At 49.5% G+C, this 26,512-nt stretch overlaps 1 protein-coding gene across 1 annotated transcript in view; it reads left to right on the forward strand.

Moving 5' to 3' along the window:
- GALNT2 (polypeptide N-acetylgalactosaminyltransferase 2) overlaps positions 1 to 25,832 on the forward strand; it is a 186,176-nt gene extending 160,344 nt beyond the window's left edge. The window contains exons 11-16 of the mRNA NM_001193103.3: positions 291 to 417; positions 12,844 to 12,936; positions 13,253 to 13,336; positions 15,190 to 15,316; positions 18,995 to 19,114; positions 23,320 to 25,832. Coding sequence (NP_001180032.1) covers positions 291 to 417; positions 12,844 to 12,936; positions 13,253 to 13,336; positions 15,190 to 15,316; positions 18,995 to 19,114; positions 23,320 to 23,475 — 707 coding nt within the window. The 3' untranslated portion in view covers positions 23,476 to 25,832. The remainder of the gene's footprint in view (positions 1 to 290; positions 418 to 12,843; positions 12,937 to 13,252; positions 13,337 to 15,189; positions 15,317 to 18,994; positions 19,115 to 23,319) is intronic.
- Positions 25,833 to 26,512: the final 680 nt, after the last annotated feature.

The following is a 26,512-nucleotide window of genomic DNA, read 5'->3' on the forward strand; positions in this document are numbered from 1 at the left end:
AATCTTTTTTTCTCCATCTTTATTGAGGTTTCACTGACAATTTAAAATTGTATATATTTAAGGTATACAGCAGGGTGATGTGATATGCACCTGCATCCCCCCACACACATACATCCCTGACTGTGACCTGGACTCTAGAGACATGTCAGATGTCCCCCCAGGGGACATTCAAGGACCCACTGGGAAAAGGGTCCTCCCTGTTGGCATTGCCTCAGGCCCTGGAGGTGGGGTGGGCATCTGCACCCGTGGGCAACCCAGGCCCTCGGTCACCCATGTCTTCCCCACCTCAGAGATCTCGTTCCGCGTGTGGCAGTGTGGCGGCAGCCTGGAGATCATCCCCTGCAGCCGCGTGGGACACGTGTTCAGGAAGCAGCACCCCTACACCTTCCCGGGAGGCAGCGGCACTGTCTTCGCCCGGTAAGTGGCCGAGAGGCCCAGCAAGGCCCTGAGCACGGCTGACCGGCCCCGCACAGGCCTGACTGTGGGCTGTGTGGGAACATGTCCTGCAAGGGGCCGCCCCTCGGGGATGACGGGGCAGCTGTAGGGACTGAGGACAGCGCATCGCACTGTCTGATTCGGGAGCAGGGAGCTCCTGTGGGTTTTAAGCAGCTACTAGACTCCTTTGTTTTGCACTTTAGAAGGGTTCTTCTGCTCCCTGGCCAGAGGATGGCAAGGATGACACCAAGGGGAAATGATGGTGCGGATGGCAGAGGGCGGGGCCAGGCAGGCATGTTTACTGATGAACAGGAGAGAGTGAGCGGGGACTCCTTGGTGACACCCACGCTGGCGATCACACACTTGGCTGACGCGGTGCCCCTACAGACACAGGAAGCCTCAGAGTAGGGTGGGCATGCTTAAGGTGGGGGATGACTAGTTTATGTTTCACGTGGCATTTTAAAACCTATATTAAGTACAGATTGCACAGTGTTCTGTATCGTACAGAAACTAGATTTCTTAGCATAGAGAATATACGTTCAGGGAAACTTTAACAGAAGCCAAATATCATATAATGCTTCTGACCAAATTGCCTTCTCCCAAAAAGTATATCATTTCCCGGATGTTGTCTAAACTTCATTTCTCTTTGTTAGAAACAAAAATATGTTCTTAGATGACAACCTCTACAAAATCAAACAGTATTATGTACATTTTCCTCTAGGGCACTGTAAGACTCTTCTCAGAAACCTCTTGTAGAGACAGATCAAACACTTCAAATCAAAGCCTGATAGCTACCAGCAAAGCCTGGGGTTTCAGAAAACAGTCTTTTAAAATACACAAGACATTGCTTTGTATGCTTTTTTAAAGGGAAAAACCCCACTGTTTTTTAGAAGGGAAGCTTTGCCAGTGTATTTTACAGCCCGGGAGTCCTTTCGCTGGAGATATGGGGAGGAAACAACCGTGGTTCAGAACTGGGGGCCGCATGGATCATCAGGCCTTCAGCAAGGCCCTTGCTGCCCACTCTTGGCGGACTCACCTAAAAGATAGGGAGGTGGAATGTGTTAGTTTTGAAGTCCAGTTCTCTTTAATTTCTTCAATTATGTCACATTCAGGGTATAAGTATTTCACCATCTAAAAGTTGGAACTTGACAACAATAGCTAATATTTATAAAGTGTTTCATATGTGCTAGTCTGTTGGATGCTTTATAAATATTCACATCCTCTGCATGTGTATGAGTATAAGGAGTACATACTCCTCATCAGTTCAGTTGCTCAGTCGTGTCCGACTCTTTGCGACCCCGTGAACCGCAGCATGCCAGACCTCCCTGTCCATCACCAGCTTCCGGAGTCCACCCAAACCCATGTCCCTTGAGTCAATGATGCCATCCAACCATCTCATCGTCTGTCGTCCCCTTCTCCTCCTGCCCTCAATCTTTCCCAGCATCAGGGTCTTTTCCAGTGAGTCAGCTCTTTGCATCAGGTGGCCAAAGTATTAGACTTTCAGCTTCAGCATTAGTCCTTCCAGTGAACACCCAAGACTGATTTCCTTTAGGATGGACTGGTTGGATTTCTTTGCAGTCCAAGGGACTCTCCAGAGTCTTCTCCAGCACCACAGTTCAAAAGCATCAATTCTTCGGCGCTCAGCTTTCTTTATAGTCCAACTCTCACATCCATGCATGACTACTGGAAAAACCATAGCCTTGACTAGACGGACCTTTGTTGGCAAAGTAATGTCTCTGCTTATGAATATGCTGTCTAGGTTGGTCATAACTTTACTTCCAAGGAGTAAGCGTCTTTTAATTTCATGGCTGCAGTCACCATCTGCAGTGATTTTGAAGCCCAGAAAAATAAAGTCTGACACTGTATCCGCCGTTTCCCCATCTATCTGCCATGAAGTGATGGGACCGGATGCCATGATCTTCGTTTTCTGAATGTTGAGCTTTAAGCCAACTTTTTTACTCTCCTCTTTTACTTTCATCAAGAGGCTCTTTAATTCTTCCTCACTTTCTGCCATAAGGGTGGTGTCATCTATATATCTGAGATTATTGATATTTCTCCTGGCAATCTTGATTCCAGCTTATGTTTCATCCAGCCCAGCGTTTCTCATGATGTACTCTAAATATAAGTTAAATAAGCAGGGTGACAATAGACAGCTTGACGTACTCATTTTCCTATTTGGGGTCAGTTTGTTGTACCATGTCCAGTTCTAACTGTTGCTTTCTGACCTGCATACAGGTTTCTCAAGAGGCAAGTCAGGTGGTCTGGTATGCCCATCTCTTTCAGAATTTTCCACAGTTTATTGTGATCCATACAGTCAAAGGCTTTGGCATAGTCAATAAAGCAGAAATTGTTTTTCCAGTGGTCATGTATGGATGTGAGAGTTGGACTGTGAAGAAAGCTGAGCACCAAAGAATGGATGCTTTTGAACTGTGGTGTTGGAGAAGACTCTTGAGAGTCCCTTGGACTGCAAGGAGATCCAACCAGTCCATTCTAAAGGAGATCAGTCCTGGGTGTTCTTTGGAAGGACTGATGCTAAAGCTGAAACTCCAGTACTTTGGCCACCTCATGTGAAGAGCTGACTCATTGGAAAAGACTCTGATGCTGGGAGGGATTGTGGGCAGGAGGAGAAGGGCACGGCAGAGGATGAGATGGCTGGATGGCATCACTGACTCGATGGACATGAGTTTGAATGAACTCTGAGAGTTGGTGATGGACAGGGAGGCCTGGCATGCTGCAATTCATGGGGTCTCAAAGAGTTGAACACGACTGAGCAACTGAACTGAACTGAACTGAACTGGAACTCTCTTGCTTTTTTGATAATCCAGCGGATATTGGCAATTTGATCTCTGATTCCTCTGCCTTTTCTAAAACCAGCTTGAACATCTGGAAGTTCACGGTTCATGTATTGTTGAAGCCTGGCTTGGAGAATTTTAAGCATTACTTTACTATTCCAATCCCATACTCCTCATAAAGCCTTATAAATTAAGTATTATTATTTCTGGGCTTCCCTGGTGCTTCAGTGGTAAAGAATCTGCCTATCATGTTGGAGACTGCCTGCCATGCAGGAGACACAGATTTGATCCCTGGGTCGGGAAGATCCCCTGAAGAAAGAAATGGCAACCCACTCCAATATTCTTGCCGTGGATTCTTGCCATTCTTGCCATGGAAAAATCCTATGGACAGGGGAGCCCGGTGGGCTACAGTCTATGGGGTCATAAGAGTCAGACACAACTTGGCAACCTAAACCATCACCACCATTTCAACTTTAGGGGTAAGAGAAACTGAGGCACAGAAAGGTTCAATTCCTTTGTCTAAGTTCATGCATCTGGAAAGTGGGATTCAATCTTGGCCACTTGGCTCTGGAGTCCATGTTATTTTTTATCCAAATCTCTAAGTACAGTTAGTGGTTGAGGCTGCTAGATTTCAGCATTGAGATACAGACTCTAAAGTAGCGTCTAGGGTGGCAGGGAGAGAACCATCTCATTTGTGCAGGTCACTGTGTGAGGAAGGGAAGGAAGCAGACAGGCAGGGACGATGGGAGGGATGAATGGAGAAGTGGCTCCTGGGTTCCTGCCTTATTCTGCCACATGTGTGCCCTGTTGCTTTAGAGAGAGCATGGTGATGCCACACCTGCAAGCTCTTACATCATATCACGTCCCTGGATGCCCGTTGAGTGAGAACCCTTTGGCAGTTCCTTCTCTTTTTCTTACAGCTTTGTTTCCAGTTAGCCTCTTACAAGCCTTTTAGACTGGAGAGTGTTGCTAATGTGCTTGCATGTGGATGTGGATTAGAGTTTTACCAAAAGGCCAAGGGAGCTCCCAGCCAGAATAGCCATGGGACAAGGGGGCAGGTGCCTTAGAAGATATTTGGGTTTACTGTTAGTAGTTAATGGTGAGACTTATTCATGGTAAGGGTAACTACTATTAAATTAAATGCAAAAAGCAGCAGTTTAAACTTACTCTCTTACCAAACATTTTCCTGTTTAGTGTGTGTGACTGGCCAGTCCCAGCCTCTGTCTCCTGCCTGCTTCCTGGCAGCCCTACTTGACCTGCACCAAGGCTGGGTGGGGAGGGGAGCAAAGGTAAGGTGCCCTGTACCTACAGCTCCTAGAAGACTGCTTGCCATAGAGGCGCCTGAGAAATATTTGCACAGGGAATTCAAACGAGTGTCGAGCAGCACATGAGGCTCATTCTTTGCGGCTACTTATGTATCTTTTTTTATTAAGTAGGCAGAAAAGGGGGCTTCGCATTTAAGAGTTGAGAAATGACTTAATCACTTAGTGACTTTTAGGTGATTTAAAACTGCTGTGTGACTGCACTTCCTAAAACCTTTTAATTTGGTGAAAACATCCGTCAATCTCCCTCTCCCCCATTCCCCTTCTCGCCACTCCTTTCTCCCGCCACACACGTATCTACCATGTGCTGTTCTGCTACTACTGTATTTCCATCCATGAAGACAGGGACACCTTCCCATGGCAACATGTGAAGCGTACACCTGTGTCTTTCATGGCCTCAGGAGCCCGTGTGTTTGCCCACTTACTGCTGATGGTTGTATAGGTTCTTTCTTCTGCCATTGTGAGCAGTGCTAAATGGAGCATGTTTTCATTCCTGGTTGGTTATTTTCTTGAGGTAAATTTCTAGATGTGGGAACTGCTAGATCAGAGGACAGCTACATTCAAATTATCTTGTCTGCCTCTTACAGGGTCTTCTAAAGAACAATCCATCTAGACACATATATCACTTGTTATAAAGGATCAGTTCAGTTCAGTCACTTAGTCGTGTCCAACTTTTGTGACCCCATGAACTGCAGCACGCCAGGCCTCTCTGTTCATCACCAACTCACGGAGCCCGCCCAAACTCATGTCCATTGAGTCAGTATGTCATCCCACCATCTCATCCTCTGTTGTCCCCTTCTCCTCCTGCCCTCAATCTTTCCCAGCATCAGGGTCTTTTCAGATGAGTCAGCTCTTCACATCAGGTGGCCAAAGTATTGGACTTTTAGCTTCAGCATCAGTCCTTCCAGTGACTATTCAGGACTGATTTCCTTTAGGATGGACTGGTTGGATCTCCTTGCAGTCCAAGGGACTCTCAGGAATCCTTTCCAACACCACATTTCAAAAGCATCAATTCTCTGGTGCTCAGCTTTCTTCACAGTCCAACTCTCACATCTATACATGACCACTGGAAAAACCATAGCCTTCACTAGACGGACTTTTGTTGGCAAAGTAATGTCTCTGCTTTCGAATATGCTGTCTAGGTTGGTTATAACTTTCCTTCCAAGGAGTAAGCGTCTTTTAATTTCATGGCTGCAGTCACCATCTGCAGTGACTTTGGAGCCCCAAAAATAAAGTCAGACACTGTTTCCACTGTTTCCCCATATGTGCCATGAAATGATGGGACCGAATGCTATGATCTTAGCTTTCTGAATATTGAGCTTTAAGCCAACTTTTTCACTCTCCTCTTTCACTTTCATCAAGAGGCTCTTTAGTTCTTCTTCACTTTCTGCCATAAGGGTGGTGTCATCTGCATGCATATTTGAGATTATTGATACTTCTCCCCGCAATCTTGATTCCAGCTTATGCTTCATCCAGCCAGCGTTTCTCATGATGTACTTTGCATACAAGTTAAATAAGTAGGGTGACAGTAGAGAGCCTTGATGTACTCCTTTTCCTATTTGAAAACAGTCTGTTGTTCCATGTCCAGTTCTAACTGTTGCTTTCTGACCTGCATATGGGTTTCTCAAGGGGCAGGTTAGGTGGTCTGGTATTCCCATCTCTTTCAGAATTTTCCACTGTTTATTGTGATCCACACAGTCAAAGGCTTTGGCATAGTCAATAAAGCAGAAATAGATGCTCTTGGGAACTCTCTTGCTTTTTTGATGATCCAGCAGATATTGGCAATTTGATCTCTGGTTCCAGATGTTCAAACCAGCTTGAACATCTGGAAGTTCGTGGTTCACGTATTGCTGAAGCCTGGCTTGGAGAATTTTGAGCATTACTTTACTAGCGTGTGAGATGAGTGCAATTGTGCGCTAGTTTGAGCATTCTTTGGCATTGCCTTTCTTTGGGATTGGAATGAAAACTGACCTTTTCCAGTCCTGTGGCCCCTGCTGAGTTTTCCAAATTTGCTGACATATTGAGTGCAGCACTTTCACAGCATCATCTTTTAGGAATTGAAATAGGTCAACTGGGATTTCACCTCCACTAGCTTTGTTCATAGTGATGCTTCCTAAGGCACCTTGACTTCATATTCCAGGATATCTGGCTCTAGGTGTGTGATCACACCGTCATGATTCACTGGGTCATGAAGATCTTTTTTGTACAGTTCTTCTGTGTATTCTTGCCAAACAGGAGATGGCAAGAGTGAACGTCAACATCCTAGGAATGGACTGGAATGGGTGAATTTAACTCAGATGACCATTATATCTACTATTGTGGGCAGGAATCCCTTAGAAGAAATCGAGTAGCCATCATAGTCAACAAAAGAGTCTGAAATGCAATACTTGGATGCAATATCAAAAACGACAGAATGATCTCTGTTCGTTTCCAGGGCAAACCATTCAATATCATGATAATTCAAGTCTGTGCCCTGACCAGTAATGCTGAAGGAGCTGAACTTGAACAGTTCTGTGAAGACCTATAAGACCTTCTAGAACTAACACCCCAAAAAGATGTCCTTTCCATAATAGGGGACTGGAATGCAAAAGTAGGAAGTCAGGAAACACCTGGAATAACAGGCAAATTTGGCCGTGGAGTACGGAATGAAGCAGGGCAAAGGCTAATAGAGTTTTCCCAAGAGAACGCACTGGTCATAACACCCTCTTCCAACAACACAAGACTCTACACATGAACATTAACAGACGATCAACACTGAAATCAGATTGATTATATTCTTTGCAGCCAAAGATGGAGAAGCTCTATACAGTCAGCAAAAACAAGACCAGCAGTTAACTGTGGCTCAGATCATGAACTCCTTATTGCCAAATTCAGACTTAAATTGAAGAAAGTAGGGAAAACCACTAGACCATTCAGGTATGACCTAAATCAAATCCCTTATGATTATACACTGGAAGTGACAAATAGATTTAAGGGACTGGATCTGATAGATAGAGTGCCTGATGAACTATGGACAGAGGTTCATGACATTGTACAGGAGACAGGGATCAAGACCATCCCCAAGAAAAAGAAATGCAAAAAAGCAAAATGGCTGCCTGAGGAGGTCTTACAAATAGCTGTGGAAAGAAAAGAAGTGAAAAGCAAAGGAGAAAAGGAAAGATATACCCATTTGAATGCAGAGTTCCAAAGAATAGCAAGGAGAGAGAAGAAAGCCTTCCTCCATAATCAATGCAAAGAAATAGAGGAAAACAACAGAATATGAAAGGCTAGAGATCTCTTCAAGAAAATTAGAGATACCAAGGGAACATTTCATGCAAAGATGGGATCAATGAAGGACAGAAATGGTATGGACCTGACAGAAGCAGAAGATATGAAGAAGAGGTGCCAAGAAGGATATAGGCCCCAAACAAATTATTTTAGTAATTGTAACTCAGATGATTTGAAAGGCTCCCCACTTATAGCTCAGTTGGTAAACAATCCACCTGCAGTGCAGGAGACCCCAGTTGGATTCCTTGGTCTGTAAGATCCCCTGGAGAAGGGATAGGCTACCCACTCCAGTATTCATAGCCTTCCCTTGTGGCTCAGCTGGTAAAGAATCTGTCTGTAATGCAGGAGACCTCAGTTCGATCCCTGGGTTGGGAAGATCCCCGCACAAGGGAAAGGCTATCCACTCCAGTATTCTTGCCTGGAGAATTCCCTGGACTGTATAGTCCATGGGGTCCCTAAGAGTCAGACAGGACTGAGCAACTTTCACTTTCTTTCACTTTCCATGTTAAAGACCTTTCTAATACGGGAACAATACCTATTCTTGTAGAACGTGAATATTGTCTCCCTGATGTATTTATCATTGGTGGTTAGAACTTGGGCTTATATAGTATCTTCAAAGTAAATTTTTGGAGAAGTTACAAGACAAAGGAAAAGGACTTCGAGCTTCTAAGGGAGCAGTTGGAGGGAAGGTGGCATGTTTGGGGGCAGCCAAGAGGAGCTACTCCACGTTGAAGGTCAGGAGGGGTGGTGGTGAGGAGATAGCCCTCATCCAAGGTAAGGAGCAGCAGCTGTGCTTTGCTGGAACAGCCGTGAAGAGATACCCCATGTCCAAGGTAAGAGAAACCCAAGTAAGTCAGTAGGTATTGTGAGAGGGCATCAGAGGGCAGACACACTGAAACCATAATCACAGAAAACTAGTCAATCTAATCACACTAAGACCACAGCCTTGTCTAACTCAATGAAACTAAGCCATGCCCTGGGGCAACCCAAGATGGGCGGGTCATGGTGGAGAGATCTGACAGAATGTGGTCCACTGGAGAAGGAATGGCAAACGACTTCAGTATTCTTGCCTTGAGAACCCCATGAACAGTATGAAAAGGCAAAATGATAGGATACTGAAAGAGAAACTCCCCAGGTCAGTAGGTGCCCAATATGCTACTGGAGATCAGTGGAGAAATAACTTCAGAAAGAATGAAGGGATGGAGCCAAAGCAAAAAGAATACCCAGCTGTGGATGTGACTTGTGATAGAAGCAAGGTCCGATGCTGTAAAGAGCAATATTGCATAGGAACCTGGAATGTCCAGTCCATGAATCAAGGCAAATTGGAAGTGGTCAAACAGGAGATGGCAAGAGTGAATGTTGACATTCTAGGAATCAGCGAACTGAAATGGACTGGAATGAGTGAATTTAACTCCGATGACCATTATATCTACTACTGCGGGCAGGAATCCCTCAGAAGAAATGGAGTAGCCATCATGGTCAACAAGAGAGTCCAAAATGCAGTACTTGGATGCAATCTCAAAAACGACAGAATGATCTCTTGTTTGTTTCCAAGGCAAACCATTCAATATCACAAGTAATCCAAGTCTATGCCCCACCCAGTAATGCTGAAGATGCTGAAGTTGAATGGTTCTATGAAGACCTACAAGACCTTTTAGAACTAACACCCAAAAAAGATGTCCTTTTCATTATAGGGGACTGGAATGCAAAAGTAGGAAGTCAAGAAACACCTGGAGTAACAGGCAGATTTGGCCTTGGAATATGGAATGAAGCAGGGCAAAGGCTAATAGACTTTTGCCAAGAGAACACACTGGTCATAGCAAACAGCCTCTTCCAACAACACAAGAGAAGACTCTACACATGGACATCACCAGATGATCAACCCCGAAGTCAGATTGATTATATTCTTTGCAGCCAAAGATGGAGAAGCTCTATATAGTCAGCAAAAACAAGACCGGGAGCTGACTGCGGCTCAGATCATGAACTCCTTATTGCCAAATTCAGACTTAAATTGAAGAAAGTAGGGAAAACCACTAGACCATTCATGTATGACCTAAATCAAATCCCTTATGATTATACACTGGAAGTGAGAAATAGATTTAAGGGCCTAGATCTGATAGATAGAGTGCCTGATGAACTATGGAATGAGGTTTGTGATATTGTACAGGAGACGGGGATCAAGACCATCACCATGGAAAAGAAATGCAAAAAAGCAAAATGGCTGTCTGGGGAGGCCTTACAAATAGCTGTGAAAAGAAGAGAAGCAAAAAGCAAAGGAGAAAAGGGAAGATATAAGCATCTGAATGCAGAGTTCCAAAGAATAGCAAGGAGAGAGAAGAAAGCCTTCCTCCATAATCAATGCAAAGAAATAGAGGAAAACAACAGAATGTGAAAGGCTAGAGATCTCTTCAAGAAAATTAGAGATACCAAGGGAACATTTCATGCAAAGATGGGCTCGATAAAGGACAGAAATGGTATGGATCTAACAGAAGCAGAAGATATTAAGAAAAGGTGGCAAGAATACACAGAAGAACTGTACAAAAAAGATCTTCATGACCCAGTGAATCATAATGGTGTGATCACTCACCTAGAGCCAGACATCCTGGAATGTGAAGTCCAGTGGGCCTTAGAAAGCATCACTATGAACAAAGCTAGTGGAGGTAATGGAAATCCAGTTGAGCTATTTCAAATCCTGAAAGATGATGCTGTGAAAGTGCTGCACTCAATATGTCAGCAAATTTGGAAAACTCAGCAGGGGCCACAGGACTGGAAAAGGTCAGTTTTCATTCCAATCCCAAAGAAAGACAATCTCAAAGAATGCTCAAACTACTGCACAATTGCACTCATCTCACACGCTAGTAAATTAATGCTCAAAATTCTCCAAGCCAGGCTTCAGCAATACGTGAACTGTGAACTTCCAGATGTTCAAGCTGATTTTAGAAAAGACAGAGGAACCAGAGATCATATTGCCAACATCCGCTGGATCATGGAAAAAGGAAGAGTTCCAGAAAAACATCTATTTCTGCTTTATTGACTATGCCAAAGCCTTTGACTGTGTGGATCACAATAAACTGTGGAAAATTCTTCAAGAGATGGGAATACCAGACCATGTGACCTGCCTCTTGAGAAACCTGTATGCAGGTCAGGAAGCAACAGTTAGAACTGGACATGGAACAGACTGTTTCCAAATAGGAAAAGAAGTACATCAAGGCTGCATATTGTCACCCTTCTTATTTAACGTATATGCAGAGTACATCATGAGAAACGCTGGAAGAAGCACAAGCTGGAATAAAGATTGCCGAGAGAAACATCAATAACCTCAGATATGCAGATAATACCACCCTTATGGCAGAAAGTGAAGAGGAACTATAAAGCCTCTTGATGAATGTGAAAGAGGAGAGTGAAAAAGTTGGCTTAAAGCTCAACATTCAGAAAACTAATATCATGGCATCTGGTCCCATCACTTCATAGCAAATAGATGGGGAAACAGTGGAAACAGTGTCAGACTTTATTTTGGGGGGCTTCAAAATCACTGCAGATTGTGGTTGCAGCCATGAAATTAAAAGATGCTTACTCCTTGGAAGAAAAGTTATGACCAACCTAGATAGCATATTCAAAAGCAGAGATGTTAACTTTGCCAACAAAGGTCCGTCTAGTCAAGGTTATATAGCTTTCCAGTGGTCATGTGAGAGTTGGACTGTGAAGAAAGCTGAGTGCTGAAGAACTGATGCTTTTGAACTGTGGTATTGAAGAAGACTCTTGAGTGTCCTTTGGACTACAAGGAGATAAAACCAGTCTATTCCAAAGGAGATCAGTCCTGGGTGTTCTTTGGAAGGAATGATGCTGAAGCTGAAACTCTAGTACTTTGGCCACCTCATGCAAAGAGTTGACTCATTGGAAAAGACTCTGATGCTGGGAGGGATTGTGGGCAGGAGGAAAATGGGATGACAGAGGAATAGATGGCTGGATGGCATCACTGACTAGATGGACGTGAATTTGAGTGAACTCGGGAAGTTGGTAATGGACAAGGAGGCCGGGCATGCTGCGATTCATGGGGTCGCAAAGAGTCGGACATGAGTGAGCAACTGAACTGACTGACTGAATGTATTTATCTTCGAATCATGGAATGCCTTTATATGGGTTCTTAAAGAGAACTGGCTCTCAGCCCAAAATGTGAGTCTCCTTTGTCCAGGGATACTGGAGGAGAGACGTTCACTGCCTTAGCGCTGCTCCACACATGCTCTAAGGAGAATGCTGGCAGGAGAAGATGCTGGTGCCGTGCGTGTGGCAGCCTTTAGTACATTTCATACATTCCAAGGTAGCTTGTCGCACTGGCCTTACTGATCGTAGGTCATTTCTCCCCATGATTGTGAGATGTAAATGTGGGGTCTTCTGGCCTTCTAGAGAAGCCTGTTCTGCCTGGACCCGTCCAGCACAGGGTGGTAGGAACCCCAAATGTGGGGCGTGTACTACTATCCCTCACTATTCCTGGTCCAAAGAGGATGCTCTCAGCTCAGCTCTGCCCAAATTAATAGTAACTGTGATTTGCTGTCAACTTTCCCAGAGCTGTTTAGTCATAGCTCTGCATCACAGGCATGATGAGAAAGGCCAGAGAGAAGAGGTCAAGGATTCTTGGTTTTGCTCCCTGACACCAGCCTTCTGGGCTACACAGTAAGAGTTACTGAGAGTGATTCTCTTTGGTCCTCGGTGGTACAGCCATAGTCCCTGTTTTAAAATACCTCCCTGTGCTGTGATTCTAACTTTGACTTTTGCTCTTTGACAATCTGTGTTCAAAGAAAGATGAGGAGGCTGTTTTTGTTGTTCAGTGATAGCTGCTGAATGCCAGCCACCTGCAGACACCTAGGGGTGGGGGACAGACTGCTCTCTGCTCCATGTGGGCACCTATCAGGCCGCCAGGCCCCAGAAGCCTGACCCTGAAGCCTCCCCAGCACTTGCTCAGTGCAGACAGAGCACCAGCAATGGAAAGAAGGCAGCTCACAGCTCAAGGAGACTTGTTTTGCTTCTAGTAACACCCGCCGGGCAGCAGAGGTCTGGATGGACGAGTACAAGAACTTCTACTATGCAGCTGTGCCTTCTGCCAGAAATGTCCCTTATGGAAAGTAAGTGTGACCCACGGCCTCTTGCTGTTTTGCTTCTTGGGATCCTGTGTGTGTGTGTGTGCGCGCGCGCGTGCGTGCGCAACAAGGGCAGGGGCAACCCACACCATAAGCAGATCAGGTGTCAAAGAGGGGACTCTGCTCAAGGGTAACGAGGGCCCTCTCGGGAGGCGCGAGGGGACAGGAATCCAAACAGCAGTGTGGACGATCCAGTCCCCGCTGCGTGCCCCAACTCTTTTCTCATTGGCAGATTTCCAAGTTTGAGGTAGAGCCCATCTGTTTTTAAATTTATCTTAAAGAATCTTGTCTCCTTCTCCAGTATTCAGAGCCGACTGGAGCTCAGGAAGAAACTTAACTGCAAGCCTTTCAAATGGTACCTGGAAAATGTCTACCCAGAGCTAAGGTGAGGTCCCTGGGCCGGGTTCTGCTTCAGAAGGACTCAGAGGCAGCCAGCGCCCACCGGGTGCAGGCCTGGAGGTGGAAGGAAGGTCGTGTTAGGGCGAGAGGCCGGGAGCTGTGCACCGCTGCTGTCCTCAGGCTCCCTAAGGGGGCGCTCTTGCCCCCAGCCTGCAGGCTCCCCCTGCCTGGGACTCCCCCTTGAGGCTCCTTTGCCCCTGAGACCCAAGGCTTGGCCAACAGGGGAGAGCACCCAGCAGAGGCTCAAATAACCACACTGGCCTGTTGTTTTAATGCCTGCCCACTCTCATCCTGAGGCACAGCAGGAGACCTGTGGGTCTGTGGGCTTCAGGCTGCTTTTAGACTTTATCTTCTTAGAGGAGTCAGCAGACAGGTCTTGCCTCAGTGGAGCACGTTCCTTTTTCTGACTTTTCCCAGTGCATTTCACAGCAGGTAATGTGTCTCTGCCGGAGAAGGCAATGGCACCCCACTCCAGTACTCTTGCCTGGAAAATCCCATGGATGGAGGAGCCTGGTAGGCTGCAGTCCATGGGGTCACTAAGAGTTGGACACGACTGAGCGACTTCACTTTCACTTTTCACTTTCTCGCTTTTGAGAAGGAAATGGCAACCCACTCCAGTGTTCTTGCCTGGAGAATCCTAGGGACGGGGGAGCCTGGTGGACCGCCGTCTATGGGGTCACACAGAGTCGGACACGACTGAAGTGACTTAGCATAGCATAGCATAGCATTGTGTCTCTGCACAGAGGCTGTGACTGAGGAGCCACCACCATCCCCTTCTGTGCTGAGGGGCTCTCAGAGTCCTGGCCACAGAGCTTCATCTGAAGCCACACGGCCTCTCTGCTGCTGTTCACTTACCTCACTCTTGAGGTCCCTCTGCCGTGTCTCCCACACCCCATGGAAAGGGGAAGAACAGAAGTCCTCTCCCTGCCTGCTCTGGGAAGGCCGTCGGCAGTGTAATGTCCCGGTCATTGCCTCTCCCTCAGCAGACCAGGGGCTCCCAGCAGTGGGCCACAGCCTCTCCTGGTGCTTTTGTGTCACTGTGGCCTGTGCCTGGTGACCAGATGCAGTGACATTACAGTAGTTTTGACCTGAGATCCCCGGTGATTTGGGGCAACAATGGGCCCTGCACCACCTGGGATCACATGTGTGAAGCATTCACACCATAGCCGTGGATAGATCGGCTGCCCCGACCGTGCCCAGCCAGGGGGACACCAGCCTGATATCTGTGCCACATCAGTGACACTCTCTGCCTTCCCTGCATGAGCCTGTGGGCCCAGCCATGCTGAGGGCTGCTCTGTGGCCCCTGAAGCAACCCCACTGAGGAGGAGGGTGCAAGGCTGGTGCGCAGCCAAGGCAGGCCTGGGGCCAGCTCTGACCCTGCAGCCGGCCGCCCTGCCACTGTGCTCTCTTGCTGTGTTTGCACCAGGACACGTGGCTGACCCACCTGTGTTCTCCCCTCTCTTAGGTAAAAAGGTTAGTCCTCAGTCTACTGGAAAGTTCCAAGCAGCAGGATCTGACCACATTAATTGCTTTTCTAAGTGACTTTCAACAAGTAACACTAAAGAGAAAAGGAGCATTTTCTTTCCAGAAAAATTTCTCTGGTACAAAACAAGAGACTACTTCAACCTAAAATTCTCCCTGGAGGGTCAGGAATGGGGAGTCTCGAAGCCATGCCGTCTCACGGTGCAGCTGGGCCTGTGTTGGGGCGCCTGACCTGAGGGTGCCCTTGCTGTCGCACTGCCTGGCTCCCTTCTGAGGGCTCTGAGCACAGGTTGGGGGCGGCGCAGACAGGGAGCCAGCAGCCCCGAGCGCAGTGAGTGACTGTCTCCTTGGTTCCAGGGTTCCTGACCATCAGGATATAGCTTTTGGGGCCTTGCAGCAGGGGACCAACTGCCTGGACACGTTGGGCCACTTCGCCGATGGTGTTGTCGGCGTTTACGAGTGTCACAATGCTGGGGGCAACCAGGTACGTGCGTGGGGGCGCCAGGGAAGTGAGGGGCCTGAAGCCGCACCTCCTTTCACCGCCCTCCTCCTGAGATGGCCACCACTCACAGCTGGCCTCGGGGTCAGAGGGGACGTTCTCCTGGAGCTGTGGTCAGCCTTGGGCAGGCTCTGGTGCACAGGGCGGGCGACCTGGGTCTCCCCTCCCCCCGTCCTCCTCTCTGCACTGATGCCCCGGGCCGTGTGCTCATCCCCGGGCACCTGTCTGCATCTACGCCTGCCCAGGTCTCTGCGTGCAGGTGCTTACCCATGGCTGCTAGGGCTGCCCGTTAGATGATAAGCTTAGATGTGAACACTCACAGCTCTGACCTCGTGGGAAAGGACGGAGGTGAGTGAGGACTTGACAGGCCCAGCTGTGGCCTGTCTCCCAGAGGACAGTGTTCTGGAAAGTGGTTTTCCTGTGAGTTGATAACAGGTATGTGGTAAAATGAGGGCTTTGGACACAAAAATGGCTGGGCAGTGCTGGGTGCTGTCATCTACTCTTAGGGGGCCTGCCATTGGAAAAAAAAGTCACTTAAGCTCAGTGTATCCCAGAGTCTTCTTTAAATGGAACCATTTTCAAAAGAGGGTGCCTGCCTTTGTGTGAAGTTGGCTGTGCCCCAGCCTCTTGAAAATGTCTAGACAGATGGCAGCCTCTGGTTCCTGGCCTCCTGTCTGCTCCGGGTGGTGTCATCTCTGTGGTTGTCCAGACCTGTGACAGGCGGGACGTGGGGAGCAGACAGCCTCCAGCCGGCTCCAGCTCATATCCCAAGGCGGGCTACCTCCCTAGCTCTCAGCAGAAGAGCCCAGAAACTTTGGGGAAGCATGGATTCCGGGTCCCACGCACAGAAAGCCTGATTTCATGAATCTGGGATTAGAGCATCAGGGTATTTGGAAGCCCTCCAGGCTGGGTGATCCTCCGTGAGTGCTGAGCAGGGAGGGTTTCCCAGCAGGAAGGATGCAAAAGGGCAGGTAACAGCAAAGCGGCACGACACTTCCACCCCCAGTCAGGGAGCACCATCCTCCGTGGGCCAACCTGGACCCAGTGAGCCCCTTTCCAGATCAGACCACCCTGTAGTCCTCTGTGTGCTGAAGAGAAGATTCTAGATCTGCACCACACAGCACAGCAGCCACTGGCCACATGTGGATGCCCAGCACTGGAAATGTGGTGAGGGTAACAGGGTGTAAAGTTCTCACTTTATTTCACTGTAACTCACCTAGCCATGCGTGAATTAAATAGCACGTCCTTATGGAAAATTGGACCCAGCTTTGAAAGGGTAAGATGTGTCATCTGGTTTCTGACTGGGCTTCAGCAGACACACAGGAAATGGGAAAATTTAAGAGTGGCAGCTTGAAAAAGTATTTCTTAAATATTCATGAACTTTATTTGCAAATTCAGATCACTAACATGCAACAGAAAAAGGAAATGGCAGCTATCTCTGCTGTTTGCGTAGCTGAATTAGTTTTTCTGGGATTCAGTGTAAAGTCTGTTTTAAAATGATGAAGTATACGGTGGCAGGAAGATTGCAGAAACATTCAGATGTGAGCTTTCCATGGAGATCAGCAAAGCCCCCAGCAGCTTCCAAGAACAATTGAAAACCCTTCCGCATACAGAGGGCTCCCGCATCAGTCCTCTCACTAAACGGAGAGGCAGAGCTCCGTGTCCCTGTTGCACACGGACACACCTAGAAGAACGGACGGTGCAGGCCCTGCCCCTCCTGGCGTCTCCGTGGCGCTGGGCGCTGCTTTGAGGCTCCCTACTCCTCCCGCCTTCCTGGGAAGGACAGCCTCCTGTAAGACTGGAGCCACCCTCACAGCCCAGCATGCAGCCCTTCTGAGAACGTGCTGCATGCTTGGAACCAAGGGCCCCGGGGCCGGGTGGGCACGGGTGGGCACAGGGCTCTGGGCTTCCATGGAAGACAGGCCACGCAGGTTCTTCTCCTCTGGGACTTTTCAGAGCCTCCATAGGCTACTGGTAAATTTGCAAGAGTGACAAACGGTCCAAATTCAGTGTTTCCTAAATTTACTTGACCTGGAAGCAACTTTTCGTAGAATTCCTACTGGAGTTCGCTTTTAGAAACACTAATCAGAGGTGAGAAAGTTGAAGCTGAGGGATTCGAGGGGGCTGCCTAGTCTGAACCCCTGTCAGGGGACAAGGAAGCTCCCCCATGGCCCAGGGGCTCTCCCTCCCTTTCCTGGATGTGGCCCAAGCCTCTGCCCCACACCCACCCCCTGAGCTGGACTCATATCTCACTGCTGAGTGGGTTGGGGATGCATGTGTGGCCCCCAGATGTTAACACTGCCCTGATAACAGACCATCTGCTCCGAGGTGATTTAGGTGAGGAACAATGAGGCTTCTTTAAAAGATTCTGCATCCTCCCCTTAGCTCTGTCCCCTGAGAGCAGAGAAGAGGAAAACAATCTCTGCATAGTGCCTGATTGTGCCTCATGTTACACAACACAAGCACCAGGGTGATACCTACTCTCCCCGCAAGGGACAGAGCCTCTGGGGAGCAAGACCTGGCCTCTGCGTTCCCTGCCATGCGTCCAGACCTCAGAGAATGCCCTAAATGTGCGGCACTCAGCGGACAGTCACTAGGTAGATGAGTAGACAGATGAATAGACAGATTGACTTACAGCAGCTTTCCTAGGGGTACAGAAGAAGCAGAAAGGGCCCCTCCTGAGGGATTCTGACTTAGAAGGGGCTCCAGATCCTGGGGGCTCATGTGGGTTTTATCCTTTTGCAAGCATCAAGTCCTAGAGTGAAGGTCAGAAGCCTTGTCCTCCTGCCTCCACTGTGGCCCCGCCCAGAGCAGGCTTCCTACCTCCTCTCCTGCCTGGTCATACTCAGCCATCGCGTCCCCTTCTCAGCTCCTACCCTTTCTCATGCTCTTGTTTAGTGTTCAGAATAAAGAGTTCTGCTCTCCGCTCTTAAAGGGGGTGTGTGTGTGTGTGTGTGTGTGTGTGTGTGTGTGTGCGTGCGTGCTCACATGTATGTCTATTCTTTAAGATCATAGGCAAGTTATTTCAGCACTTCCTGGCTCAGTTTTCTCATCTGTAAAATGGAGTTAATAATAGCCTCTCGTGGGACTATTGTATAAAGGGCTTAGAACAGTGCCAGGCACATTCTAGGCACCCAGGGCTGGCTGTGCCATGTGAGGGCAAAGACCTAGATCCATTCATAGGGAGCTCACAGAGCTTCATAAGCATCAGTAGCCTGGCTTAGTGGTTGGTGGTGAGGCTAAATGTGCTGTATGTGGTTTATAATTTCACACAGGACAGCCACAGTCACAAATGCTGTTTCCAAACTGTACCTGTGTCAGGTCAGAGTCATTCCAAGGAAACGTTGGCCCTAACTGTCCACCTGTGGGTGACAAGCTGGGGCTGCAGTGTTCACAGCTCAGTCAATGATGGAAGATGGGGTGTGGAGCGCTAGCCTGTGTTTGGGCTGAAGTACTTACTGGCATTGGCCTCATGCTCAGAGGCGAAGCTCCTGGCACTCCTGCTGGACACTTGCTCTTGGGCACAAAGTCCCTTGCTGGCCCTGAGCTGGTTGGGGCTCCTGAAGCCTATTCCCTGCATACCTCCCTTCTTGGGCCCTTCCTCGCTGCCTCCTCACCCCGTAGCCCCATGAGCCGAGCCCTGACCTCGGGTTTGTATTGCAGGAATGGGCCCTTACCAAGGAAAAGTCGGTGAAGCATATGGACTTGTGCCTGACCGTGGTGGACCGGGCACCTGGCTCCCTCATAAAGCTGCAGGGCTGCCGGGAGAACGACAGCAGGCAGGTAGGTGCCAGTAGGGACGAGCCCGAGCCAGCACCCCCCGCCCCAGTGCTGGGGTCCCAGGGGCTGGGTGTTCACTGGGGGCACCTGTGACTTGTGCCATCTTGTGTCCCCACGTGGAGCCCCTGACACACTGTGAACACCCAGCAAATCCTGCACTGGGATCACTGTGAGGAGCATGGGATGGGTGTCACACAGGCTAGTCCATCTGCTATGGGGCCGCTTCTGCCAGAGTTCACCATCCTAGGTATTTCTCCTGTCACCTCTGGATTCGTCTCTTTATGTTGAGCGTCCCCTTTAATAGGCTGCAGAGGCAGGGCTATGCTTTGCAGCTACATGTTCAACTCCTGTGGGGGTCAACGAGGGCTGGGCACTGGGGTGGGAGTCCCGCACCAGACGTGGTTCCCCCTCCCCCTGGGGGCCAGATGAGCCAGGCTGGGCCCTCCCTGAGACAGGCCTCCTGCGCCAGGGAAGACTGTGTCTGGCGGTGCCTGGGAGCACCTGACGCATGGGGGTGCTGGTGGCCGGGGTGCATGGATTGCAGCTCCCTGCCGCTGACCCTGCCTGGAGGCATGGACCCCAGGCCCCAGAGCCGGGAGTGACCTGGCAGAGTCCTGGGCGCTGGCTTCTCTGCAGCACCGGAGCGGCCCAGGGCACCTGCCAGGAACCAGGCTGGCCAAACCAATGGAGTTCAGTTTTGCTTTAAAGATGAGAGTTCGTGACTTTACTCGTGAGAAGTTAGTGAGACAGTGACTTACGAACCAGCCTAGAAAAGATAGTGAAGTTCATGATAACGTCACCTCAGAGGAGGTGTTTCACTTCCTTGCTGATGAACCCCCAACCCTGAAAGGAAAGACCTGCATTTCATACAACAGTATCTATAAAGAGCCCTTTATTTCTGAGGCCAGAGGCCTGATGTGGCTTATTCTCCTCCCCACAGCCCTGGACGTTGTGCTTTTGGCTGCACCAGTTATCACTGTGTTTGGAACTAGGGCTGATCGTCATCCTTGTGACAGGTGGCAGCTCTTCTAAGCCAGTATAACTATTCCCTCTTCAGTGTTTTTAGCTTTTGAACTCAAGTACTTTTGAAGACTCCCATTTTAAGAATTGTGAAAATTTTGATACCAAAAGTCTTCACTATGGTATGTTCTTAAATTACTGTTAATTTCTGAGTTTGGCGGGGTTTTTTTTTTCCCTTTCCTCTCTTTTTTCCTTTCTTCTTGTCATTTACTGTAAATGCTGTATATCCATATTATGTATCAGGACATTGGTTATTTTTATGCCTTCTTGGTTATAGCTGTTACCAGAGTGCCAAGACTGTCACCTACTGTTTGCTCACCTGCAAATCAACTACTTCTAATTTCCAGTTAAGGCAGTTGTTTTTAGTTTTGGCTATTTTCTTTCTACCCATTACAGTCTTTGGAATAAAAATTGAATTTAAACACACACACCTCCTTTGGAGACATTATCATAAACCTTGCTGTCTTTTCTAGGCTGGTTTATAGGTCAGTATTTCACTAACTACTCGTGAGTAAAGTCATAAACTCATTTTTAAAGCAAAGCTGAACTTCCACTGGTTCAGTCGGCCTCATTGCAGGTGGGGTGCACTGGCTTGGCTGCAGGCGGGATCTTACTTCCCCGACTGGGGATGGACTCGTGCCCCCGCAGCGGAAGCACAGTCCTAACCACTGGACCACCGGGGAAGGCCCCCACCACTGGACATTTTGAAGAGAAATTCCACGTTTTTGTTTATTCATTAAATATTTTTCCTTTTTAAATTTATAAATTGTAAACGATTAAGGTGCAAATAGATATGTTACACATACACACTCAAGTTACCTTTTTCAAACCGTTCAGAATGTACATATGTTTTTTAGCTGGTGTTCTCTGATCTGCGCCCTGGTGCTGCCTTGGGGGCAAAGCCTTTTTTGAGCCCAGGGGAAGTGGCTGGTGCTGCCCCTAAATGACTTTCCCATGTGCCCACAGGGAGCCTGGGCTTATTCTCTTCTGTCCCTCCTCACGAGACAGGCAGGTCTAGGGAAACTGAGGCCTGGGGCCTGCTGGAGCCAGGACCCCACGCGGGTTTCCTACCCACCACTCACTTCATAGAAGCGTTCCCGGGACACCGCAGCCCAGACCAGGCCCCTTGCTTGGATCCCAGGTGTCCGGAAACACTCTCAAAGTCTCTCCTCTGTCCCTCCCGCCTGGTTCTGGGTGCCCCCGCCCTGCTCTGAGGAACCCCTTCAGGTCCTTAAAGCCTGTCTTTTTGATGTCTGTGGCACCCAAGTGAGAAGGAGGGACTGTTAAACAAGGAGGTCCCTGTTCCTGCCCCGACCTCCTGGGACCTGCCGGTCGGCATTAGGAAAACACGAGTCAGCCAGGCGTGCTGCCTGGGTGTCAGGGCAGGGGCGTCTGTGCATAGAGGATGGATAAAGTGATGACCTTATCCGAACTCCAAGCCTCTGTTACATACAGATGCTCCATCTCTGGAGGAGTCTTCTACAGTGAGAGCTTGCCTGTTAGAGAAGGTGTGGCCCTTCAGTGGACCCTCAGCATCTGAGAAGTCTGCCCGCCCCACCACAGCCCTCTGGGTCCAGGGCTTGAGGCCGCCTTCTGCTGATGGAGCTGGGGTTTCAGCATTTTTTAAGCCCTCCATCTGGCTGACGCTGTGACACAGGCAGAGCTCACCGAGGGAATAGTCACGGTCCATCCATCCCACAGTCTTTGTCAAACGGGTCCTGGCCACTCAGAGTGACACACGGATGTTGGCAGTACAAACACACTTCACGTGACAGCAGGAAATAGCAGGAGGAGTGACAGCGAAGGGGAGAGGAGTGAAGGGGGAGGTGACGGGCAGGTAGCGGTCGCCTTCCCCCTGCTCATCAGATTGCACTGCATTTCATTGTTGGCAAAACTCCTGGCCAGCAGGCTGGATCAGCAGGCATCTCAGGTCCCCACAAGCGCATCCATGCAGGGCCCTGTGTAGCCAGTCCCAGTGGAGAGCTCCTCCTCACTGTGCTTTGCCTCCTTCCCACCATAGTCACTTGCCCTTTGAGAGGAGGCTCCTCAGAGAGTTTTGTCTCGAAGCTGCACTGTCTTGCCAGTTGAAACATTTGGCTTCCAGGCACATCTGTGTGTTTGTGTTATGAAGGAGAAAGGAAAGCAAGAGTAAGAAAATTGAATTCCATGGTGTCCAAAGGATTTGCAAAACTACCTACAGAATGGAGCCTCAGTGCACACCGTGTAAAGAATTAATTAGAATCACAGCCTGCATTAATGAAGGGAGAGCTTTTGAAAGAAAAAGCATGTTACTTTTTTTTTAAGAACAAACATTAGAGATTTTTACATGGGGATGAACAACAGGGTGAGAGGCCCTTGGGTTTCCCACAGCTGGGCTGTGAGCTTGTTTTCTGGTTTACCTGGTGGGCTGGTCTGGGCTTAGTAGGGCACAGGTGGGTACACACAGGAGCATGGTGTTACAGCCTGGACAGTACATGCAGAACTCGACAGGCTGTACCTGGGGACTCAGGGTGGCTGAGATGGGCTTCTCACACCCACCAAGGTGGAAAGGGTGAGACCACAGATGGTGGAGAAGTGGGCTCCCCAGCACAGCGTTCGTCCATACCAGCATCCACTTCCCCTTGCATTTGGCTGCTCCCCATCCCTCTGGTACAGCACAAGGCCCTGCGTGTAAGTGGGCACTCAGAGGTGACTGACCCTGGGCTGGGCAGAGCTGCCTTCAACAGCCGGGGCAGCCTGGGCCCTCCTGGAGCCAGCCCGGGCCCTCCTGGAGCCAGCCCGGTTCCTGTGGCTCCTTCTGTGGGGGAAATACCCTCAGATGGGGCCCTTCTTGTGAATGGGCACAAAGTCCCTCCTGGAAATCCTCCTGTGTGTCAGGTCCTTGTTAAGACTGAGGAGGAACAAGGACCCCGAGCCCAGGGCTTGGATGAGGAGACGCCCAAAGAGGGGGAAGGATGGGGCAGGAAAGTGGTCTCCAGAGAAGAGGTTTTGAGCTGCAAACCCAGTAGAGAGCGCTGGTCTCTTCTTGGCCCTCAGAGACATCTGTTTCGTCCCAGTGCTGCTGTAACCTCCTGTCCCTTGTAGTCAGGGACCTTGTCTTGAGCGGAGCCAGAAGACCCGGAGAGCAGACCCGCTGCGTCCTCCCCTGTCGGCACCCCTGTTGTAAGGTGTCCTCCTGTCTTTTGCAGAAATGGGAGCAGATCGAGGGCAATTCCAAGCTGCGGCATGTGGGCAGCAACCTGTGCCTGGACAGCCGCGCAGCCAAGACGGGCGGCCTGAGCGTGGAGGTGTGCGGCCCGGCGCTGTCGCAGCAGTGGAAGTTCTCGCTCAACCTGCAGCCGTAGGGGAGCCTCCCGCGTCTGCCCGCGCCCGGCCACCCAGCGACGAGCACGTCATCAAGTCTGTTTCTTAAACTTTCCGAGAAACTATATACCTCAGTATTCCATCATGGTCTGCAGGTCGGGAGACCTCAGCGCGGTGAGGGCGGCACCAGAGCCGCGAGGAGATGGAGCTGCTGCGCCCTCCTCGGCCCTGCGCCTGGGCCGCCCAGCACCCCTGCGGAGCACCGCGCCCCGGAGGGCGGACCGGGAGAGAAAGGGCGCCCTGCGCACAGCGAGGGGGCCTCTCCAGCCTCCACGCGGATCCAGACATCCTGTGCAGGGTCCACCCCGGTCACGGCCACAGCGTTTCCCCGCCCTGCCTCCCAACTGTCTTACCAGCGCAGACTCCTTCCGCGTGGTGTACCTGCTCTCTTTGGATATGAACTTTTCTACGGTGGGACACTAAACCCAGATATATATGAGGAGAGAATGTACGGTCAGTTCCTATGGTTTCTGTAAATCGTCCTCATCTTGTAAATTCTCCACAAAGCTCATCATAGCCGTGAGGAGGAGGGGCCGGCGGGAGGAAGGGGCTCCCATAGCCCCCGGAGCCTTATAGGTGAGGGGGTGCCGCTGTACCCGCTGTGCGGTCCCCCCTCCACCCCCCCGGAGGCTAGCGCTGCTCGGAGGCCCCAACCCCAGCATCTCGGTTTGGCTTCAGCTGGGAGTCATGCTGTGTGTTGAAATCCACTTTTTGTGCCCTTGGTGTCTGTAAACCCTGGATGGGTTACTTCTTTAGACAGATATTGCTTTGGGTCTTTGTAAATTAAATTTCTTTTCTCTAAGGATAAAGTGAGTAAAAAACAATCTACCAGCTCCCAGTGATGGTGGGAAGCTGTCACAGGCAGCATGGGGCGCCGTGTGAGGGCCTGGGCGTGCTGGGCCCTGACCCTCCTGCCTCAGGGGCTTTGGGTCAAGAATTAGGGAAAGTGAACACCTGCTCACTGACACTGAGCATTCAAGGTACAAACAGGAGCTTTGCGGCTTAGGAAGGAGGCTTGTGTCAGCATAAAACACGAGCCAATTGTAAACTAAAATCAAGCAGGAAGAGGCCTGAGCACCTCCCTGACCCCTGGCCTGGCCCTGCAGAGCCCTCCTGGCCTCTGAGGGGCTCACATGCAGTGGTGGCCCAGCTTGCAGCACCCACAGGAGGGTGCCCCAGTCACTCCCAGGATTACTGCCCTCCTGTCTTCCTGCGCCCCCTGGCCCAACGCTTTAGCGCACAGGTGCCCAGACCTGATGAGGTGTCACATGGGCACATGTTCTGGCCCCTCTGGAGGGACTGGGTGGTCACAGAGAAGTGGCCCCAAAGCGTTCTGCCAGGTAGACAGTCTGCCAAGAGCAGCTCTTTCCTGCCTGTTTCTTCCAGGAAAGGGGACGTTGGTCTTTCTTCCTCCACTGCAAAAGCCCCACGTGGGTTTGCTTCATGACAGTGTGCTCAGGCCTGGAGGCCTGGCTGGGTGACTTTGTCCTGTGCGTTTTTGCCCCCTGCCAACCAGCCAGGTGTATTTTCAGCAGACAGGGAGGCCATGGTTGGATTAACTCTGCACACCTCTCTATCTTCAGAGGCTGATCTTGACCACCAGTAAGCTCTTGGGTTGAGTCCTGGATACCTGTACAAGGCTGCTGAATGCAGGTGGGCCAGGAAGCAGTCACCCCAACCCTTGGGATCCATGGTCATGCTACTACTACTGTTAGGGAAAAAAAAAAAAAAAAATCCCATGGGTGGAAATTAAATTTGGCTTTCAAGTGAAGCAAATTGTCATCAGATTCTTGACAAATCTTTCGCCCACACACCTCCGCCCCACCCAGAAGTCTTACCAACCTTGGTTAAATCAAGATGGGTCCCCCTGGGCCCTGGGGGGCAACTCCCCATCCCTGAGCTGGTGGGGGTGGTAGCCTTGGGTGGTGTGGGCGTTGTGAGCAGAGGTGGGCTGGAGGGCTCTCTGGGTGAGCTATGTTTACATGACACAGTGTGCCAAAGTGACTTACTGCGGCTGCGTTGCTTTTTGTCATTGGGACTGCCCCACCCTCTCACTCCTGTTTTTACAAGTCAAGTTTCTTTCCTAGGAGCCCTTTGAGCAAAGCGTGGCAAAATTAGTTGTCTTCTCTGTGCTGGTCTTTGTTATGTCTTCATAAAAGCTAAAATGATGGTATCTGTGAGTATGTTTTGCAGATTCAAAATATAGTTTGGTAATTTTTTTTCCAGTTGATTTTTAAAAAGAACTGCTGTACAGAGCTTGTACTTTGTCCATTTTATAGATGGAAACCATCCTTGAAAATTGTTTAACTTAAATAAAGAGAAGATACTTTATAGATACGCCCTGCTGGCGTCTGCAGTCACTCTCTTTATCAGATGGATGTGACTGATGTTTGGGGACTGTGATTATGGGGGGCTGCTCAATTACCGTTTCTTATCACACTTAAAATGCATTCACCTTTTACTGCTGCACCTTTGACATTTATTCTGATTTGTAATAATAACCATTACCATTTGTGAGCCAGGCCCCATGCCGAGCACTTAAATACATCCTCATTGTCTCTTCAGTCACCTGGGGGACAGCATTATGGGCTGCATTTTACAGTTGGTTTGGGAAGCTGATTCTTGAAGCTGTTAGCCTGCTCAAGGTCACAGGCTAATGGGCTCAAGGTCACACCACTAAGTACTCACCGGTCAGCCTCGGGCACTGAGACCCAGAGGGCAGGGGAGGGGTAAGGGGCTGATGTCATCACAGCTTTTAGAGATTTTAAATCCTCCTACTATTCACCAGTTATCTGGGCTCTCCACTTCCATCCCAGGCTGGCTGAGTTCTTCCCTCTCATCCTCAGCCTTTGAACAGCCCCACAGGTGTGTCAGGGAAACACAACACTGCCAGTTCTTTAGCAATTTGCAGTGAGATTGGGGAGGCTGAAAAGATTCACCAGTGAGTGTTTTGAACTTTCTGAAGGCCCTGCATCATCTTTGTCCATTAATTGAGGCAACCAAAATTTGCTCCCCTGC

The sequence above is a fragment of the Bos taurus genome, chromosome 28 (genome assembly GCF_002263795.3).
Source record: "Bos taurus isolate L1 Dominette 01449 registration number 42190680 breed Hereford chromosome 28, ARS-UCD2.0, whole genome shotgun sequence".
NCBI classification, from domain to species: Eukaryota; Metazoa; Chordata; class Mammalia; order Artiodactyla; family Bovidae; genus Bos; species Bos taurus.